Here is a 23,568-nt window from a genome sequence, read left to right as displayed (position 1 = left end):
CTCAGAATTCATTAAAAATATCTTCATTTGTGTTCCGAAGATGAATGAAAGTCTTACGTGTTTGGAAAGACATGAGGGTGAGAAAATAATGAAAGAATTAAAATTTTTGAGTGAACTAACCCTTTACACCTTTAATAAAAAATATGATAGAATGGACATAATTTACACATATTGTAATTTAAGTTTTTTCTAAATAGGTGTTGTAAATATATACACAAAACCACAGCGAGATAAAACTGACATTTGTGTAATTGAAAGGTTAACAGTAAATCTTATAGCGCCTGTGACAACTAGCCCCGGTCTCCTGTATTTCACAGCATAGGGTCTTATGCTTTTGCCCCGCAGGCTCTTTCACAGCAAAGACAAATTCACCATTAAATCTGTTAAACTGGCTCAAGCTCAGTGTTTTCATTCCATACTGTAGGAGTCACACCACATTCCTGTTACAACTTCATTGTGGTGCATACAAATCTCCTTTCCAAAACCACAGACCCATGTGTTATGAATTAAACCTCTGTTTGTTCTCATTTACAACATTTCTCTCTCTTATCCCTACCTTCCTTTGCATGTACCTCTCGCTCACGCTCTCTTTTCCACATTTTGTGTTGTAAAAGCAGCATTGAATCACGATGAAAGCATTCCACTACAAAGCATTGGAGGATTAGGTTGCCATTGACGACCAGCTGTCAATGGTCCACCGTTACGTCACCGTTGGGGGATTTTCCACCCGAAAAGGGGGTTACGGCTTTTATACGTGCAGATTGTTACCGCCCACCTGTGCCACAGGACAGCCAATGATCGCAAAGCAGCGTCTGTATGCGGCCGGTGATTGGTGGAGCGCGTCTGTGAGCTCCTCCCGCCTGTCAGATTCAATAGAATCTGATACGCGCGCTCTGGCCCGCGGCGTGGGCGGAATCCCCTTGGTCAATTTATCAGCGATTCACACACGAACTGTACACTGAATGTCACACTCACTCGTGTCCCTCCCACCGCACTTGCTCATAGATAAGAGAAACGCCTGCCAAGAGTCATCATATCCAAAAGAAATACACCCCTCCTCAATTTTTTTTTTTTTTGGCACGTCAGTGTCTCTCATGGATAATGTGATGTTGGGGTGGAGATTATCTACTGACATGCATCCATGAATAGCTGCTCCCGACTGTTTTCATGGGAACTCATCATGTGGGCAGTAAAGCCGTGTTAAATGCACTCACGGTCAGTGCAGGTCTCGCGCATGGCAGTGTGAGCGCGGGGATTTCACGCCTCTGGTCACATCCCTCCGCCTGTCAAAGCAACAGGTTGCATTGCATTTCCGAAAATGAACACTGAAAACATACAGACAAATAAATGCAATTATAAATAAACTCCAGTCCAAATGCAGTGTTCTGACAAATGACTTTTTGCCACTGATATCTTTAACACATATCTCCATAGAATTCAACTATTCACTTCCAACTTGTAGGCTATTTGTAGTTTTCTACAGATTCAATACTATTGCTTTATCCTTATTTATAGTTAATAGTTATTATCTATTCCAATGTCCTCATTTGTAATGTATTTTTTTCAGTACAATCAACTTGGTTGTTTAAGTCATTTCAACTTACATTACATTAAACTAACTTAAAAAAATGTCGAATATTGTATGATTTATAAAAAAGTTGAACATTGGTTACCTTATTTTGACGAGTTAAAGCAATGTAAAAATATATGTTGCATAACTTGATCATATCATATAATTTTTACAGTGTATAGTGATAACTGAACCTGTTTATTAGACAGTAATGTGTATTTGGGTCTAGCAATATTTTTGTTAATCTTATAATATTTTTTATGTAATTAGGCTATTTAATTAAACATGCACGTAGTGTATATTTATTACTTAGCCTAATTTGAAATATCAAAGTAGTTCGTTTTAAAGAATAGGCTAAATGTTTTGACTTCACTTGCCATAAGAGATGGACGTGCAAGGGAATTCTGCAAATGTAAATCATTCTAAAGAGGCATGAATGTTGTAGGCTATGGTTGAAGATGCGCGTTCCCCTGATAAACCTGTTCTGGAGGGAGTGACTTGATTCAAGCGCCGTCCAATTATCTGATAGCAGCATTTATCCGCCGCTACAGCCCCGTCTAGTCATCCGAAAACAGGCGTGAACCGATGTGGAAGGAATGTTCGTCTGAATGTTGTTTCTAACGAAAAGGAAAGAAAAAAGAAAACGTGTGGAGAAATTTATTATCGGGCAACGACGCAGCTGAATTGTGCCGCTCCATTCACGCGACCCTATTTTTAGGGCGCTCTCGCCGTGTCTACTATCAGTAAGTGACTGCGCTCGCGTGAGAGACCGCTTACAAATCTGCAGAGAGAGAAAAAAAAGGGGACGGGAGAGCTCCAGACAAACGGAAACTGTGGCCAGACTCCAGAGGAAGTCAATTGATTTCGCCCTTCTTGATGAGATAGATTTACAAGCTTTGCCCAGCGTGTTTGTCAGACCGTCTGTCAAAGCAATCAACAGTTGGTGCGAGCGCGCGATTAAAGAGACTTTGCATGCACGAGACGCTTCAGTGATGGGTGTGTGATTTCAGCACCTCAGTCATATGGACACCCGCTTGCGTGTGACTGAATTGTTCAGTAATATGGAAGACAGACTGTTGCATATCGTGATGCATTGGATGCTTTTGCGTGTTTAGTACATTACAGCAGACTAGAGACACAAGAATGAGCAGTCTATTCACGGCTCCCGGTGCTTTTGCTTTTATTCACGTATTGTATTTGGTGTAAAAAGACTACAGACAGAGAGATAACACACGGTCCATCTTTGGATTTAAGAGTGCATTGTTGTTTTCCCCTTGACCTTGCCTTTTGAGGCGCAAAAGAAGCATGTTAATGATGGAGAGCAGCGGGATAGACGCGCATCAGGTTGAACTAGACGCCGACTATGAGCCGCACTGCCGCCCGAGGTCGTGCACCTGGCCGCTGCCGTGTCCGGAGGAGGAGAGCCGAGCGCTGCCTGTGAAAGTGGAGCCGCGCAACGTGCCGGCGTGCCGGAGCGGAGGGGCGCCGACGGAGTTCAAGCATCCAGCCGGCGCCCCTGCCCCTATCGCGGCCGCCCCTGCGTGCATGTCCGGCGCCGCGCTGGATGTGGCCGGCCAGCTGCGGAAATCCAAGTCGTCGCGTCGGAACGCGTGGGGCAACCAGTCATACGCGGATCTGATCACGCGTGCCATTGAGAGCACCCCCGAGAAAAGGCTCACCTTATCGCAAATCTATGACTGGATGGTTAGATTTGTGCCCTATTTCAAGGATAAAGGAGACAGCAATAGCTCAGCCGGCTGGAAGGTACAGTTCCCACCTGATCATATAAATCATATGTAAAAATTGCATGTTCAGCGCTCGTTATGTAGTTATCTCGCATTATACAAAAGGCAACTGTGCTTATGTCACATATAGGTATGCGCTTGACACGTCTTGGTAAAGGGGAAATCTCTGCTTCTTTTGTAAAAATCATGCATTTTAAACATTTTCAGAGCATCGAGTAGAATGGGGAGGTGAGCAGACGGAGTAGAGTTCAATGAGTTCATTGCTCTTACAATATTTAAATCTAACATTTTGGCTGTTTATGACGAAACAATGGCGTTTATGACGCATTAAGTTTGGTTATGAATCCGTCGTCGGGATGAGCTAGAGTGCGCGGGCCGCACTCGTAAGGCAGGTCACCTGGGGGACACGCACGGGTCCGGTCAGCTTCCCCGCGCGTCGGCCACGCATGCACGCAAGCACGCCTGTCTGTCTGCTCTGAGATCTCCAGCACGCACCCTCCTCCTCCTCTTCACCCCCTCCCTCCCCCTCTGCTGTCTCCTCTTCAGCCCTGACATCCATCCAAAAGACTATGGGAAATAAAATAGGCGGTGTAAAATTGTAATTAAAACATTACATAATCGAAAAGGGTTATTTAGTGAAGCAAATGCAACCGCATAATTGCACCACATTGGTTGGCAAAATAATAAACCATGCTGAATGTTTCAGCTGTTCATTTTTTGTGTCATATGGTTGTGTCAAAGGTTTTAATTAGATCAGATTTGATATTTTGAACTATGCATGCTCTCACTATATACATGCTTCATGCAGAACCCAAGGGACCTCGGTCTCTCTGTTTGTCTCTCTGTTTCCCTCAGCACCAACATTTAACTTTGAAAATGATAGTCAGACACAGCTGAATTTGAATTATGTTTATCCCTGTGGTTTGAAGCTTTCTGGCAAAGATTTTAGATCACCGAGATCATGTCACAAAATATCCAAAGAAAGACAACTATGACAATTATTGCTTCTTTCAAGCAATCATTGACTATTTATTGTAGATGTTGGCCTTTGAGAACAAAACCTTATAGATCACAGAATACAAAGCCAGAAGAACATCATAGCCTACTTTTTGTTCAGAGAACAGGAATATTTTAGGATTATTTTTAGAATATATATATATATATATATATATATATATATATATATATATATATATATATATATTAAATATTTAAAATAATACATAAAAATATTGACAAAAAATCATTATTAATGGTTTAAGAGGATGGTGTGATTTTGTTTGAGTTCATCTCGTCTTAGAATGTTTTTGTTTTTCAAAGTGTGTGCAATAGTTGATACACACAGGCCTTTTATTACATCATCAAAATAACAGTCTTTAATATCTCTAAATGGGATATTTACCTCACTAGATCCTTGTTTTCTCATTGGATACAGGGGACAAAGAGATGGGCTAAACTAATCTTAAGCCTGTAGTTTTTAAACTGAAATTAAATCTGGTTTAATTCCTTTACGTCTTGTTTGTGCTGCCCTGGGATGCACAGCTGTATGACGCTCATATGTTCCCATAAGGCGAGAGATTTGATTGGCCGGCAGGAGATCAAAATGGAGAAAAACAACTTGATTCAATCAAAATAAGGTTGTGGAAAACAGACCATGCTCACACATGTTGGCCCCATAACAGTTGGCGTCGGATTTTAATGCGCATTTAATTCTGAAACATGCGGACCGTACGCTCACACAAACAATAAACACAAATAGGTATAAAATATGAAAACAGATATTCAGAATGTAAAGCACTCTCATACATATATATATATATATATATATATATATATGTATAGATGATGATGATAGATAGATAAATAGATAGATAGATAGATAGATATATAGATAGATAGATAGATAGATTATCCACCAGTGGCCAGTTAATGATGGAACTGAAGGTGGTTTGGAGCAAAGAAAGGTCACATACAGTCAGTGCCATTGAAAGCATTAATAGCTATTGTGTAATCCTGCGTCTACACTGTGGCAGCCAGTTTCACATCTCTGGCTCGGACATTGATCCTCGCCGTTTTTGGCATCAATTAGCTGCTATTATTTGTTCTGGGTTTCCTGTGATGGGTTGGATTATGGCTGTTGTACGGCGGACAAGAGGGCAGAGAAGAACACGCATGGCTAATTCCAATGACCATTGCTTGTGGTTCATGGAGGGATGCCTTGTTGGAGTGGTTTGCTTTTATGTTCACATTCTTTTAAAGTGTGTCTATGTGTCTGTGGTACAACATGAGGTTTTCAGATGAGCGCGGAGATGCGAAGCATCTCGTGTAATAGTACGGTAAAAGTGTGTCACATCCTGTTACTGACTGTTGAGATGCAGAAAATCGCTAATCAGATTTTATCAATCCTTCCAAGTATTTATTGCGTTTATCTGAGATTTAATGTGATGGGAGCTCGCCGTTAATGCATGTGTATCTACAGCAGTTTATAGGTTTTTCCAGACACGGTTAATATTTTGAAGATGTTGTCTGTATCTCTATCAATACCCAGAGTAAAATTGTATAGCTCAGTAGTGTCTTTTTCAAAGGTCAGGAGACTTAACGGAGATATCAGTCATATTTCATTTAAGTATCACTTTGACAGAGTTTTTCTATAAAATTCCTAAGGAACAATAAAACTAGACAAAAACGCACAATTGTTGACATACAATAAGAGTTGAAGTGAGGATAGTGAACCAGATCATTCAGTATGGGGAGATATTGATGAGAAACTTGATAGATCCATTTGAGACATTATTTGAGCCTTTATTGAAAAGCAGGACAAGCAGAAGAGTAAAAGTCAGTAAAAGTCTCAATTTGATCAATCTCAATCCTTTCTTGGAGAATCAAAGATATTAAGGAAGTCTCAGTTTTTGTCAAGTTAAGTCAAGTCAAGTCACATCTATCATCTATCCATCCACCCATCTATATGTGTGTGCGTGTGTGAAGGAACAGGAAAAAGGGAACAGAAGTTATATAAGTTAAAAGTAAAAAAAAAAAAAATCTTTGCTTGTATCTTAACTTTTTATTATAGCTCTATATCTTGTATTGAACATTAAAGTGAGAGGAATAGGCATGGCAACTGTAAAAGAGGAAATGAGCACACACATAAAAGAAAGAACGAGAAAGAGACGGAGAGACATGAGCAACAGTGACAGTAATTTTGTAATAGTTGAGTGGGCTCCGCGAGCACCCCAGCTGTGGCAGCTCTGGCCAGCCTGGCATTGAAGCAGGGCATATCTCAGTGCCAGGCTATTTGGCCAGAGCTGCGGTTTAGTTGGATGCCCTCAGCTCTGGAGAAACACTGTCATTGTTACTCCCACAAAAACTGTGTAGAAGAAGTGACTGTAACACAGTTTGCCAGACTAGCATCCAGAGGATGATTTGAGGAGTGTGGAATAGTAAAAACTCCACATTTACTGTGTGAAAGATGGATATTCTTTAGAACTACTTGACTAATAAAGACAAAAATGCATACAGTAGAGTTGAAATATGACATATAGAAACAAATTATAATAGCTTTTAATAGAGGCTATTATTGGAGACAAGATCAGTGTTGTCAGGTCGAGGTATGTGAAAATAAAATCACGACTAGTCTTATCCTCAGAAGGCACACTTGATGCATATCACACACACACACACACACACACACACACACACACACACACACACACACACACACACACACACACACACACACACACACACACACACACACACACACACACACAATGGTGTCGCAATATAAAAGTATTGATAGCCATGGTATATAAAAAAATAAATACTTCACATTTTCGTAATACTTCACAAAAGACAGTATCGTAAATAATTAAGTTTTCATATAATTTTGCACCATTATTTGAACAGGTTTGCCACTGAGTTCTGCTTTAGTCTATTGTTGTGGTTGTATGATTTCCATCAAATTCACACACTTCTGCACATTAAAACTATGACTATGGCTGGTTGTTGTACATGTTTGTCAGTTGCCAGTATAAGCTTAAAGTAGATCAGACTCTAGGCCAATAGTCAAAATAATCAAAAAATCATTTTAGTCAGTGAAAATATCCTGTAATCTGTAAGGACATGACTGCACCTGGCAATATCATGCGTTGGCACATGCATTGTGGTGGAAATTCAATTTGAAATGTGACTAAGGATGTTCTAATAAGTTTTGGTTGGGTGAGCCAAGAAAATAAAAACTTTTGGTTGCTCTGTTGGTTTGATGTCATGTCTTTGCTAGTGTACTCTTAAAAATGGCTAAATTAACTTTTAGCACTTCTTTCTCTTCAAGGAAAATGGACCAAACCATCTATGGTGTATGCAAATCTTTGTCCAGTAACATGCTCTATAGGACAAGAATGCTCTATAGGACAAGTTTCTTTAACTTTTAAATGCATTAATGTTTTGACAATAATTATTACATATTCAGGTCTTTAGCAATCTAACATGGATTAATCTCTACCTGTTGTGATAATATAAAATTATCCTGATATTAGAGTAACAATTACAGAAGAATAAAATAAAGCATATTTCGTTACCTTTTGGAGCTTGGAAGGATCAGTTTGAACAGATGTTTTATACCATCATCACTGTCCTCATCAGAACCATTTCCCAGTACATTCAGCATCTGGCTGATATTCGCAATCTCAAACATATTCTCAAATAGATCATTTTCAACATCTTCAAAATCAATATTTTGATTGCTGACAGCTTCTTCACCAGACCCACCATCAAGATACATTTACACTAATATTTGATTGCGTCCAGTACTTGCTCTTCAGTAAATCTCTGATCCATTTCAAGTTTTGCTGATGATACTTCCTATTCTTTTGTTTTCCGCCTGCGGCAACTATGAGTAAAACGTCACTTCATCATTGTGTATCAGACATTGCCAACTTGTAGAATAATGGTAAATTGCACTTATTCAGTTATCAAAGATTCAATTATTGTTGTGCAGAAAAAAATATACTTACACTGTTACACACCTCAGGTCGTTAGCGACCCTATACACTTTACAAAAATAGGCTTTCTTGTATGATTTCATTATTTTTTTTCTTGTTATATTATTTATAATGAATTGATTAAGGAATACTAAGAAGGTTTATGACTAACTTTAATAAATTAATGAGAAGGAGGGTAGTGAATGACGTTCCCGGGTTATAAAGACCAGAGGTATGCGTTAACATAATAAGTGAAAAATTGATAACATAAAGTAAAAATTCACTGTATCTATGTTGTAAATGCATGTTATGGATTTTATTGTGAATGATTTATTAACTATACGTTTTGTTTTGTTTCGTTTATTTATTTATTTTTGTAAAAAAATTTTATTGACCTCATAATGTTTAAACAAAATTAATCTGCCGACTTCTCTCTGATGTATACAGGACTTCTCTAATCATTAGTCTGCCTATACCAAGCTCACGTTTTTCTGCCTCCCCTTTTGATAGCCATGCCCACATCTTGGAAATCCAGTCAATAACTGATGGAAGTCCCCGCCCTTCATTTTTGTTTGTTTTGTTGTTGTTGTTTTCACTGTTGCGACTTTTATACCACCTCTCATTGACTTGCAATAAGGACAAGACATTTAATATGTCATGTCAAAATCTCCTGTCACCCAAAACCTCCTGGGGGTGAATTTGTATGAATTCATACAATCTCATTAGTACATTTTACGATTCGTACAATCTGCTTACGGTCCACTGACGGTTAGATTTAGAGGTGGACCTTCATGCTTATTTTTTTTCTCAAAATCATATTTGTTTTTGTGAATAAAATTGTACGAATTGATACGAATTCACCACCAATTTATCAAAACTTAAAATAGTTACGTTTTTGTTGCAATACATCCACACAGAAAAACAACTTGCACTCTTGGCCTTTAAAGTGCTGTATTGGACTGTAACAATATTGGCAATTAACTTACCTAACCACAGGACATAACTATTAATATATATACAGTGACACTTTTTTTTAGTGTCCTTGTTACATGTACTTACCATAGTAATAACAGTAAATTATGCATAACTACATGCAACCAACCCTCAACCCAACCCTAATCCTACCTAACCCTATGGTTCAGTACTTAAAAATCTGTAACAATGACACCTTAAAATAAGGTGCAACCAAAAAAAAAAATAGTATTATTACATCTGTCATAATTGCATATGAAGGTAATAATCTAACTGTTTGATGGTCCATAAATATTATATATGTGATGTCTTGTACTGAGAGATTATTTGTGCATTATTAAATGCATGTTCTGGAATTGTTTATTTGCGTGTGTGAGAGACAGTCTGACGGGATTTCACGTCCAGGGGGGTGCAGCTCTCGTTAATAATTCAGATGAGGCTCGTTATCACGGCAGCACAGATCCTGCTCTGATTCCACCTTAATTAAAGCCATGAAGCTCTGCTCACACACACACACACACACACACACACACACACACACACACACACACACACACACACACACACACACACACACACACACACACACACACACACACACACACACACACACACACACACACACACACACACACACACACACACATTCCCAGCCTCCACACGCTCACACACATCCTAGAGTGTCACGTGGCTGCTGACGCCTTTTCTGTTGTAGTCCTATGCTTTCAGAAAAATGCTACAGTTATGTTGCTGTAGACCTTATTTTGAAATCAGATTCCCTTGCATGATTTTTTGCCTGGTGTTGCTGCCTATAGTGGTTTAGCATCAGAATCAAGTGAGACAGGCGCCTTCATGACCTCTGACCCTGACTCCAGTCTATTAGATAACTTCATAGAGCCTGTACACACTCAAGACAATTGACTCTGAAGCCTGGCATGTGCTGCTATTAGCAGGTGCTTACATATTTAATCAGATCTTCATAAGACCCCCCCCCCCCCCCCCCAACTGCAAACTGAGATTGATGAGCTGTAATGGGCGAGTGGAGAACAGCCATGATTAATGTATGCGCAGAGGAAAGCCTGCCAGTGCTGCTCACTGGTGCACTCGAGATCCAGTCGGGCACTTTTAAGTGAATGAGTGACCATGGTCTCATTGAGCAAACTTTGACTATCAACATCAAATATGGTCCACACCACAGCTTTTGTCTCTGCGTGTCATTTAGAGACGGATAAATTTGAACCAATTATACCACGATTATGAACTTTAGATGAGGTATACATTATTGACGGAAAATGAGGCCATGGGATATCTGATCAAATAAAAATTAGCAGAAATGTGTGTAGACCAACCTGACCTCACAGAAAAACTGAACTATTTTACAAGGTGGCAATTTTGCATGAATTTGTACGATGTGAATTGCTCGAAAACGTAAAGCAGATTGTACGAAAATGCATAAATGAGAATTCATTTCTATGAATTAGCCACTAATTTGGCCATAACTTTTTTACAACAAAAATGAACCATCACTGAACTTTCTTAAGCTGGACTGTGACACTATTTTCTTCTAGAGCTGGTGTACAGCCGAAACAAACTTTGTAGCATTATTTTCCTGTTATCTCTTTAAAGCTGCTTTGAAACAATCTGTATTGTAAAAAGCGCCATATAAATAAAGGTGACTTGACCAATTCGGCCAAATAAAATAGTTTCGAATAGTTACAAATATCTATCAGAGTTTTTTGTGTAGACTTACTGGCCTTTTCTAAGTATAATATTTCTAAAAACTGTTTGGGTCCTCAATGTAAAGCCATGTTCACTCCAAGAAGAATGTTCTGTCCGAAAATTTTGCACGATAAACAATTTAATTGAAATAACGTCTGTTAACGTGTCTGTTCAGACTGACTCTGACATTTACATGACGTCAATGCAATATAATATATTTTTTACGGAGAGGTGTTCTAATATATTTACACCCCACTCCAAATAAAATTGGCCAACCAAAAATATTTGCACTTTGGGTCACATATCCAGAGCCTCTTCTGTTACATAACACTACAACTTGGTGGCAGAAACAAACAAAGTATTTTGCTAAGCGGCAGTGAATAGCAGCATAAGAATTTGGAACCTTTGTACCTGTCTCTGTGACAAGTGGGTGTCAGAAAGGGTTATTTTTGAGGCATATTTCTGCTTTTCTAAAAATGAGGGTGAATTTGCATATTCATTTACTTTGTCTGCATTTTTTTTACACATTGATCTTGAACAGACAAATATATTGCGAAAATTGGTGTGAACAGGCCTAAGGTCTATAGAAATTTTCTTCATCTGTGTTATCGCTTGCCAGGTGAAAACATAATTCCTTATAACAATCTTTTTCTGAGCTAAATTACATGAAGTATCATTCATGTCTGTAACACAAACAGTGTGAGGAAAGTTATGGTAACCCTAAAGGTCAGCATCAGGGGTTTGTTCAAATGAACAACAATGCAATAGTTTGCTTAATCAAATGTTAGATCCTGCCAGACAAACCAAGAAGTTGGATCCACTCTCTTTACCAGATCCTGTCAGAAGATATCCGTTTTGTCTGGTATCCAAAAACAGTTAACATAGAGAGGGGAAGAGCAGGAAGCAGGAAGCAGGAGACAAAGTAAAAAAAAGAGCAGCGTTTATTGAATAATCTTAGTTATGTAGCCTATTTATCGATGTTCAGCCAGACTTCATTCTACAGAATTTCGCTGGTCTCATTCAGAATTGGAAAGTTTCTCCAGAGCAATATGGTTTGAGATCAAGGCGTCTTTTCTCTTTATGTTTCTCGAAGGTATTTCTTGTCATGGAAAGAAAATGCGAACTGTTTCTCTCTCCACAATATTCACTTTCTGGCTCGTATATTTTATGTGCATAACTAAATGGTAGATAAGCGTGTGCGTCTGTGTGCGGAGGAATATTTTTATGAAGCAGACAGTGTGTGGATTTTGTTTGTCAGTTTGATGAAAATGGGTCAGGATGCAGGCCCAAGCGTTTAATATGCTGCCCATGTCACTGCTAACTCTCAGACACGGCACATACCCTGGAATGAACCCTTGTTGCACGTCTCGCTCTCTGCTCGACAGTCGCATTCTCTATCAGTGTCTCTCTCTCTTGATTTTTTGGTTTCTCTGTCTTTTAAATGCTTTTAATGATCTTTTTAATTTCTATTTCTTTCTGAGAAATTTCTGTCTGAATTTGTATTATTATTTCCTTAAGACAAATTTCTCTGTGCGTAGAATACCTAGATGACCAACACATTTTTTCCCCAAACTGTGTAATATATAACAGAGCACAGTGTGTGGAATACTGTATCTCACATTGGTAAAATCCACTGTTCTTTCTCTTGTCTTTGTTGACTGTCAGACATCTTCAAAAATGAAGATGTTTTTTTACAAGATGATGACTAAATGTGGTAAATCGTGACGAAAGTCTTTTGTAAACCATACAGATCGTTATACAAAATAGTCACACAGTTCACCTTGGCTTTTACACAATATTTTACTGGGATTATATCCTTCTGATAAGTAACAATTGTAAATGACTGAAACAATTGAACAGTTCACCCAGAGAGGATGCTTTAGGATTAGTTTCAAATTATGATAGAAGGAAGCTTGAGCATTTCCTTTAAGGGATAGTTTACCCAAAAATTTTAATTCTGCCATCATTTTATACAGTCATTCAAACCCTGAATGTCCTTCTTTCTTCTGCTGAAAACAGATATTTTGAAGAATGAAACAGATTCAGTGACCACAGACTTCTATTATATGAAAAACAACATTAACAGACATTTCTAAAAATATCTTCTTTTATGTTTCACTGAATAAATAAAGTCATAGGCCTACAGTGTTCAAATGAAAGGAGCTTGAGTAAATGACAGAGCGTGAGTAAAAATGACAGAAAAAAAGGTAAATGAATGAAACCTTTAAGGATTTTTTTAAACTTCGGAATAGAGTGTTCATTTGCGGTTGTAATTTTCTCATTCTCTATGCTATAAGTGTGCAATAAGTTTGAATGAAATCTTTCTTTATGTTTCTTTCTAGCACTCTAACATATGCGTTCACACATTTTTTTAATTGGTTGAGTTATCATCCCTATTGATTTATATCTTCACCCCATATTTTGACTGCATCAAATCCTGGATTCCATTAGGCATCTTTATTGTTTTTGATGGCTTGCCATCGGACTCCATCAGTGTGTTAATAGTGACATTAATCTGCGTATTAACTAGTGCCAAGGAAATAAGTATGGAAGAGAAAACCATGAGGGAATTAAAACGAGGGAAAAGGCTGTTGGAAGAGGGGTGGTAGAATTGAAATGAGACAGACATGTACTTGAAACAGTCCTTTTTACTGTTTGAAATGATTTAAATCTATGTCAAAACCAGACAGATTTAGGAGCCTCTTTTATTGAGTGACGCCATTTCAACTGTGAATATCAAACTATTTCATTTCAGAACCACACAATATGACTTTTTTTTCAAATATTGCCATGAAACATGAACAACAGTATCTTTAGCTATAGATTCACACTCAGCTAAACGGCAATATAAATAATATTGTACTCCCAACCCATGCAAAAACAAATGTTTTGTTTGTTTTGATCAGTGTAAAAAAAAAACCCTCTTTTTTATTTTTTATAAATGTTAGTGGTTTTGTTCTTATAAAAATAGAATTTTATTAAAAAATATGAGAGGGCTCATATGCTCACCAAGGATGCATTTTTTGATCAAAAATACAGTAAAAACAGTTGTGAAACATTATTACAATTTAAAATAACAGTCTTCTATTCGAATATATTTTAATATGTAATTTATTCCAGTGATGGTAAAGCTGAATTTTCAGCATCATTACTCCAGTCTTCCGTGTCACATGATCCTTCAGAAATCATTCTAATCTGCTGATTTGGTGCTTTAGAAACATTTCTTATTATTATCAGTGTTAAAAACAGTTGTGCTGCTTGCAAATGCTAATAATTAAATATTTTTTTTTAATAAAAGCATGTATTGAAATATATTTTTTGTAGCAATGTATAATTCTTTACTGTTGCTTTTAATCAATTTAACGTGTCCCTGCTAAATAAAAGTATCAATATGTTATATAGAAATAAATATAGAAAATTCACATACTGTGCACAGTATAAATATTTCAGCAATGCTAAGATGTTAGTATGCTATTCGGAATGTAGCCAGTGAGAGCTATACAGAGGAAAAGACACAGAGAAATATTAAACCCTTAAAAACTGTGATCGAGAGACACTCAAAGACATAAAATGAAATGAGTTTGAGAATTGGATGGATATGTGGAGAGACGTCTGTGTGTTTGTAGCTGTAATTGCGTGACTGTGAACAGTGAGTTGGCCAGCCTGCGTTCTTCTCCTCTCAAGACTGATAATGAGAAGCCCAAAGCCAATGGCTATTTCCACTTCTACTACAGTATATACCCGGACGACCTACTTCATTTACTGAAATGTGCAGTATATAAATATGCAGTACAATGTTCAGATTACTGTATGTGTGACCAATGTGTGTTCAGTGAACCAGAAGTAATACAACAGCTGTGATTTAACCTGACTTACTTTTTGATCATACAACAAAAGTTAATAATTTTTACACAAAGCTAATGCTATCTTTCTAAAATGGTTATGGCTGTATAGTGTGTACTGTTTCGTAGAATATAAATATTTTAAATATTAAGTGTATATTATGTAGTAAGCAGTATGCTAGTGTTCCATTCTGAACACAGCCAGTCTTTCTTCTCCCGTCTCTGTTAATGATCTGCTCGGCCTGCACAGCCGAATCTGAGCGATGCCCACCGACAGCGCCACTCAGGCGGAAAGACACACACACTCACACAAAGACATATAGAAGAGAGGAATAACACAGTCAACATTTATCCAGAATATATGAATAAACCCACACTGACACGAAATCTCTCCATCACATGTGCAAGAGCAGACCTCAGCACATGTAGAGTTCAGACTCTCAGTGCATGCTAATGCTGCTAACACACTTGAATAATTGTGCCAGAAAACACACACACACAAAATCCACAAATAGAGTACATAAAGCAGCGTGAAGCAGTATAACACACTGATAATCTACATATGCTCATACAAAGTGTTGTTCCTGAGTGTTCTCACTGAAATAAGTGGAGGAGGTCAAAAGCGAGGTCATATTTTGTGTATTATTTCATATGGTCCACACCGCTTGGTATCACCTCACTAGAATGACTGAGAAGATCAGCGATTTGTCATTATTAAGGTTCTAGAACACCTTTAGATTTAGAAAAGAACCGTCGTGTACTCACCATTCTCATAATTTCAAACGCATATGATTGGTTTCTTCTGTAAAATACAAGATACGTTTATGTTCTAGCAATGAATTGAATGAGTACAAATCTCATTTGCATTTTTGCATATTCAAATTTTGGTAACACCTTATTTTACAATGTCCTCGTTACACATATTGTATGTAGTTACTATAATAATAACTATAAATTAGGCTATGCATAGTTACATGCAAGTAACCCTAAACCAAACCCTAATCCTATCATTAACCCTATAGTAAGTACATGTAGTTAATTAACATTACTCAGTACTTAAATGTATAATTACTCAAACAAATACACCTTAAATACAGTGTAACCCAAATTTTTAATGATCCACAAGGCTACAATATTTTATTGAATAATGATAATGCAATAGTGTGTTGAATATGAATTTGATGAAGCTTTGGAGCAATTGTGTTTTTCTCTCTTTCATTGTAACATATTCAAAAGAAACATCCCAGTCAATCTCAACTCCCATTACATAAAAAAATAAAGATACTTTTGGATGATTTCTTGAGTGTATAGAAATTACATGTGTAATGTCATAGATATTGGATTAAATATTTAAAATTTCATCATTATACTGTATATATGCAATTCTGAGAGTATATGTTTCATACACTGTTTGGTGACAAGAAATATTTCACCTATAGGTCTTTAGGAGACGTATATTAAGTGATATGTGAGTGTGTATGCATGTGAGGGTGTTGAATATTCTCAGTATGTGTGTGTGTGCAGACTTCAGCTTTTTAATGAAGTTCTCCGTTAAGTCTCCCAAAGACTTCACATTCCTCATACCCCCCCCCCCCCCCCCCCCATACACACCCCTGAGCACACACACAACCAAATGAACCCCAGTCGCAACAAACACGCTCACGCACACAAACACTTAAAACACACATTCCAAGCATCCTCATTAGCAATTCATGAGCTGAGTCTCATTAGACACTAAGTTTTAGCGTGGGCCTCTGAAGTCGATGGCTAGAGCTGTTATTAATATTTCATATGTCTTCCCATTGAGGAGCTAAAAAAAAAGAGAAGTTGCTTCGCTTCGGCTACAAAGTCGTTCAAGCTCTCCTCTTTTACCCCTCTTTCTCTATTTTCCCTCCTTTTTCCCCTTCGTTAGACTGCTTTTATGGACTGCCTCTTTCTTCACCGCTCCATATCTCCTCCCCTCTCTTCAGCGCACAGACCCTAACTCAAAATGACTTAATTGGGCTGTCTTTGTTCGAAGAAATGTGGACCTACCTTACGCTTTCCCATAGATTCAGACCAAAGAAAGAGAAGAAACCCATAGGAAAGAAATTAGATCACAAATGAGATCTCTTTATATATCTCAAAAGTAATCTCAGAGGTGTTTCCTGTTGACTTTCAGAAGAGATCTCTAAAATGTCTCAACATTTTCTCATATTTTCCAAGATACCAAAGTCTGCAATCAAAAGTTTCAATATGAACTCATCAAATGATCTGAGCTTCTATTCAAATTCATTGTGTAGCTCTATATATTTAGTTAATTTCAGAAATTCTCATTTGTGTCTATTAGTATATGAGAATTGAACTTGTAAATTAAAGATATCTGTGACCTCAAGAGTGTTTTTGGATGTTGTATATAAGCATTGACAAATTTAGGCAAGCAATCCATACAGTTGGATGACTTCCCTTAAAAAAAGCTCAGTGGAGCATTCAAAACATTGCTCTGTTTGTTTGAGAATCCTGACCAGGGCTGCATTTCCAAGCCAAAGCATTGCAAGCCAAAGTTTGGTCATAGAAACCATTGGTAGAGCGGTCGCTTGATGTTTTTGGGAATGCCGCCTCAACACAGCAACACCGGCTCAACCAATTGTGGACTGGGTAATCTGCATTCCAACCAATGGCAGACAGGGTAATGTATTTGAAAACAATCATCATTTTTGCATTCGGTAGAATTAATGAAGGTGGAATGATGGAAAGCTAATGGGAAGAAGTAATAAGCAGACATACAGCAGAGTGCTCTTCATGTAGAATTAGAGAGACAGCTAATATGGGAGAATCCCAAGTGAATCCTATGACCCCTATAAAGAGGTTGGGGGAACAGAGGGGATCAGACATGGCAGACACATTGTGCTCTGGAAATACATGCATGCATGAACGAGTCAATAATGGCCGTGTCTCGAAATGTATGCATAAACAACTGAACTAATATGTGTGTGTGTGTCCATGTGGAAGGCCAGACTCGCGTTCTTGACAGACGCCACATTCCTTGTGAATGAGAAACAGACCCGGACAGAGGGATGACAGTCAGAGAGATGTCTTTAACAGCCTGATTCGACCGTCTCTGAGAGAATTCCGAGAGCCCCCTCCTTCCGAAACCAACTTTATTCCTACTCTATCTGTGGGAGAATATGTGCCAATGCTCCTCTGTCTCATTTAAACAGCACTGTCATGAGAGCCGTAATCGAACCAAAAAAACCCACAAAGGCAGACAAGCAAGGAAGTATGGAACCAATTGTGATCTAACAGCAGTCAAAAAAATTCAGATTCAGCTTTCTCTTCTCATTTGACACTCTTCTCCAAAGCTTGATCAATATATCATCTCCTTTTCTCTTCGTCTTCCCACGTTTTCTGTCACTGTCTCGTTTCAGGATGTTATCTCCACAGCAGCACTGTTGAGTTTTACAGGGGTGTTGTTTCTTGCGTCTCTCCTGAATATATTGTTTAATTAATCTTTTGCGCAGTGCAGCATATTTAATTTGTATTCTTTCAAGTATTTTATCAGACACACCTGTTATGACACGTCGCTTATATCAGGTGATTTGATAAATGGGAGTTGTGATGTGCCGTAGCATTTAATGAGGAAATTCACTTCAGAAAGTTCCCAAAAGCCAGGGGAGTTTTACGGCAGTTTAACGAGCGAGGCCGGGTCGCTTGACGACACAGTGCATGCTGGGAGGTGGCGTTCAGCACGCTGGAGTGTTCGCTTTGAACAATTAGAGGTAGTTTTGCGGCCATCTTGTGCAGTCGCTGGTGGACTAGCACAATAGGACGCGGTAAGCCGCCGAGTTGTTTCATGGGAAACAGTGCCTGAAAATGGCGCTCCGGAAGGCGTCCTCGCTCAGTCTCTTTACAAGCGCCTCTTTTATTTTCCCTCTTTCGAACTCTATCAATTTTCCAAGCACATTCTCTCCTCTGGTTTTGTGGTTTGTCTGCCACCCCTCCTCCATTGCTACCCTGCTTGCTGTGCTCTTTATAAAGTCTTTCTCTTTCAACATCATACCCATAACCCCTTTTACACCCCCAACACACCCTCACACGCACTCCGACTCTTCTACATTCAATTCCCTGTCTTCCTTTCTTTCTTTCTCTGCCTACTATGGTCAGGTCTCATGGGGAAAGACAGTTGGCAGGAAGCAGGCTTGCTGCCATAGCAACAGGATCACTCCCTCTCCCACAGGTCTCCTTAGCAACCGGTAGCTTGGCATTGTTGTAATGAGCGGACCCTATGTGCCAGGCTAACAGAGCACAAGTGTGTGTGTGTGTGTGTGGGGGGGGGGGGGGGGGGGGGGGGGGGAAGGGGCTGCGTGCATGCATGTGTAACCGAGCAGATATTTATGTGCTATGTCCCCAAGATGTTTTTGGGGAGTTAATACTGAGCACCAAATCTGTTTTGTGTATTTTTGTCCTTTGACACAAAATTTAGTATTAAAGGATACATCTTAAACGCATTAATGTAGCAGGTTTTAATTAACAATCATGTGACCAGGTGCTTCCCAATCTGTTTGGGGTTTGATTAAAGCGATCAGCTCATTCCACGCCCTGCAACCGAAATAATCAATGCATGACTTAATTAATGATTTACTAATTAATTGTGCATGCTCTGCCTGGAACAGAGGATGACTTTGTGCTTGATGATAGAGTCAGTCATAGTTGTTCATGCCTGTGTTTTTGCTTGTGGAGAAAGCGACAGCACAAAAGACTTCAAAAAATGTGAATCAGTAGCCTACTTTTCTATTTCTATTTCTACCATACATTCACTCACTGTTATTTACCTTCGTAGTCGAGTCAAAAATCTAATTATTTAATTTTTGTGTTATTCAAATGTAGTTATTTTACTTGTGCATCAAGCCCCACACTGTAAAAATTAGCATTTTTATCTTATATTTTAAAATATAAGGTAAAACATTTTAAAAATCTTAAAATAAAATACAAGTACTATAATCCATATTGTAATATTAAAACTTTCATTTTTATAACTTTTTTATATTTTAAGTATAAAATAAATTTGGTTAGATTTGTGCTTAAAACAAGAAAGAAAAAACATTGCCAACGGGGTAAGCAAAGTAAGTCTTCAAATCTTACGCAATTTTTGCTTCTCATGTGAATTTATCTTGCTTTAAGGATGTTTTGATCATTTTAATGGAAAACAAGACACAAATACTAACTAATAAAATAACTATATATAGTATCTAAATAATGTTTGAAAATTATTTTATGTTTTTATCTCAGCAAAGCTTATATCACGACAAGAAGTGTGCATCTGTGCATAAGACCCAGGTGTAAGACGGTTCTTCTGAGTCTGTGCGATCTCCCACAGGTGTCTGCACTCTCCACCTGTTGTGTGAAAGCTTAGCTAGGGACCGTCATCATTTCAGGCTGACGCTGCTCTTAGCGCTGCCTCAGTCTGGGCTGCATGCCACGCGATGACCGGGCAAACGTATGCCAGGGGGCGGCTGTGCTATGCCGTGCCCCTGCTACGCAATGGCGAAGAACTGGCTTTTGTGCCCAGAAGGTCTGGTCAGCTCTGGCATGCAGGGCGGATTTTCCGATCCCCTGCACCGCTCTCAGATGCTCCTTAATCTGCCTGCTCTATTTTTAAACCTCCATCCCCTCTTTTTGCTCTATCTGTCCATCCTTCACTTCCTCCTACTCTCCCTCCCTCCCTCAGGCTCTCCCCGTACCCAGGGAACTTGGCCCGGCTCGCCCAGCAGCTCCAATTAGAGCTCGATCCAAGGGGATGGAGCACACTAGCTGGCTGCTCCCACCTACAGGCCCCCAGGGGCCCTGGCTCATTTTCCGTGCCCAGTCTACCTCTCTCAGGTTAGGCTAAAGCTCCAGACGCAGCCCCTCCCTCCCACTCTGGTCCCTCTGGTGGGTGGGCATTCCACAGGGAAGCAAGCAGTTAGAGAGGCCTTCTGTCGCCTAAGGTGTAATGATGAAAATGCTCTGTTTTTTAGGATATGAATGCTGGGCTTCCATCATTAACAGTGTCTAATTTAGGTAATTTGTTGATTTAAAGACAAAACATTAAATGTTCAGCCAAAAAGTAAAATTCTGTTATTTACATACACTTATGCTATCCGTTTTTCCATGGACCACCAACAGAGAATTTTTGGAAGGATTGTTACAAAGCTCTTTTCAATATCAGAACATTGTGTAGAAAATAGTGATCATGTCGAAAATCTCTACTTCAGCTTTCAAGTAGCATTATATATAATATAATATATATATATATATATATTTTTTTTTTTTGGCTTGTAGAAGTTCTGAATGGCCGGTAACTTTAAAATTTTGTAGCCATATTGGCTAGTGAGTGAAAAAGTTAATTTCAAACCCTGATCATTATATATATCAGAAGATTCTTAATGTTGCATGTCAGCCGTATGGGGCCCTTTTATGATGTTTTCTAACAGCTGTTAATGGAACAACATGTGGGCACCGAAATAAAGATTCAAATTTTTGGGTGCACTAAGAGAACGGCACAAACTCAGACAATGTTTTACTAAGCAAATTAAAACATAAAATACATTCTGTAGTAACCAGAAATAATGTTTTTAGCATCATTTCCATATATTAGGACTGTTATTAGTCACGTTACCCACACCTTTCTCTTCTCTTCACCATTCCCATTAATCGCCTGTGAGTTCTTTCTTTTCCCCCAAACAGCCTAGCACCGCCCGTGACATCACTCACAGGAAGTGCATCTTTAGCGTTGGCTAATTTCCATCGATTGCCTCCAGACAGGCTTAGCAGACGCGCCCTGTTCCCACACAGAACTCTCATTTCAAGTCTCCTCGCCTGCAGGAGTCCTCTCTCGCTCTCTCCTGCTCGCACAATGAACGCAGTCAGCGCTTTTATCTCCTACCCCACTTGTGCTTATTATCAAATAAATGCGAGGCAGAGAGATACCCATTGACAGTAGCATGCATAATGACTGCTGGCTGTGTGAAATGGATTAATAAATAATGGGTGAACGCGGCTGAAAACAGCTTTTCCAGTCCTGCGAGCGCACAAGAATGCTCGACAGAACAATCCCCCAACACACGAGCTGTGCGTTCCGAACCGCGTCGAATAGAACACTGGTCAGAATGTAAAACAGAACACTGCCTTGAATACTCGGAGGAGTCTGCTCAGTAAATTAGAACGCTTCTTAAAATGAGAAACAGATCGCTTGGCAAATGCTACATGGAATAGTTCGCTAAAACTTTGGGGAAGATAGTGTCTTAAACATTGTCTTTTCTTTCAGCTGAAATGTAGGCATTACCATACCTGTGGCCTTCTGTTCTGTTCAGAAATTGAATGAAATCTTAGGCACTTAGTGATTTATGCGACCTTGCTTGAAAAATGAGCTGTGATCCTTCTAAATCTCATTCATTACCCATAGTGAAGGTGATCCTAGGGCCCTAATCCAGGGCATACATCAATGAATAGTGAACTGAAACACAGTATCATAGCATCATTTGATGAAAGCTCTTTTTTGGATCCACTTTGAATGGATCATACCTTGGGTATTCATCAGTGAGTGCTTTTGGGAGATTATTTGACTAGGGATCTTACTTTTTCAGATTTGTTTATATGACATCTTTGTTCACCTTCTTTTAAAAAATATATATTTTTGGCTTGAAGACTTATATTACTCTTGTATTTACTTACATTTTTCTTTCTGGATACAAATACAATTTCTCTCCGATTTTTTCCAAGGCTTTCCATTTGTGTGTAAATCCAACCACTAACAAACCACTAAATGTTAAGTGTCTTAATGTTAATGTAAGTGTTGAAACCATCTCTTTCTCGCTGTATGATATTTTTTTTTTGGTGTGTCAGGGCAATTGTTAAGGCTGAACTTTCCATGTAAAAGCAGCATTTTTTTTTATGACTTACATCGTGGGCGGATGTGCCTAACACGAAAACAAGAGGGCAGAGGCGACCAATGGCGCCAGGCGGTCAAATAGGTAATGATCTCGGCTCATAAACCTCAATTTAACAAAAACCATAAAAATAAAAATACAAATAAATAGAATCTTAAATTGTGAACAATGTCAATTAGTTGCCCCTCTCTAAAAATAGGGTACAAAGTAATGCTTGAAACTATAAAAAATTGAGTCGGTTGTTTTATTATTAAAACTCCAGAATGAGTTACACAGCTGCAAGTAACAAGTTATGTCAAGCCTAATGTTGGTTTGTTGTTATTAATGAACCACAGTTTACCCTATCTGTGTGTAACCGGTGACTTGTGACACCCAGTGTGATGTGCAGCCAGCGACACCAGTTATGAAACTTTGACTCTGCATTGTGTAGCTTTGTGGTTGTTGGAAATTAGACACGGGACAACAGGCAGCAGTTTCGCTGGATCTTTTAATCCTGATAATAAACACAAATACAAGCAGCCTCTTTTAATGAATTGCCTTTGTTCTCTCTCTTCAATGCAGTTAACAATGCAAAAGGGCAACTTAAATTGAGTAAAGAAAAATTACATTAAACAAGAAAATACAACAGAGAAAACATACCTGATATTTAACACAAATAAAAGCAGCCTCTTTGAGTGAATTGCCCTTGTTCTCAATATAAAATAAATATTATGTGCACATCACCATGTGCTCTCGCTTTCACATATTTAGGCCAAAGACAAAAATATAACCCCTTTTAGTGTCACCCCCCTTTTTTTGAATATACATGAAAATGCACATTTCGAACTTAAATGGTTG

The 23,568-nt window shown here is 38.6% G+C and overlaps 1 protein-coding gene across 1 annotated transcript in view; it reads left to right on the top strand.

Moving 5' to 3' along the window:
• Window positions 1-2,114: 2,114 nt before the first annotated feature.
• foxo6b (forkhead box O6 b) overlaps window positions 2,115-23,568 on the top strand; it is a 34,563-nt gene continuing 13,109 nt past the window's right edge. The window contains exon 1 of the mRNA XM_077200082.1: window positions 2,115-3,334. Within this exon, the coding sequence (XP_077056197.1) occupies window positions 2,876-3,334 (459 nt within the window). The 5' untranslated portion in view covers window positions 2,115-2,875. The remainder of the gene's footprint in view (window positions 3,335-23,568) is intronic.

This window comes from Siphateles boraxobius, unplaced genomic scaffold (genome assembly GCF_051911475.1).
Source record: "Siphateles boraxobius isolate OS27281-9 unplaced genomic scaffold, OSU_SipBor_1 43, whole genome shotgun sequence".
In the NCBI taxonomy this organism is placed as follows: domain Eukaryota; kingdom Metazoa; phylum Chordata; class Actinopteri; order Cypriniformes; family Leuciscidae; genus Siphateles; species Siphateles boraxobius.
This window is presented reverse-complemented; position numbering and strand designations above follow the sequence as displayed.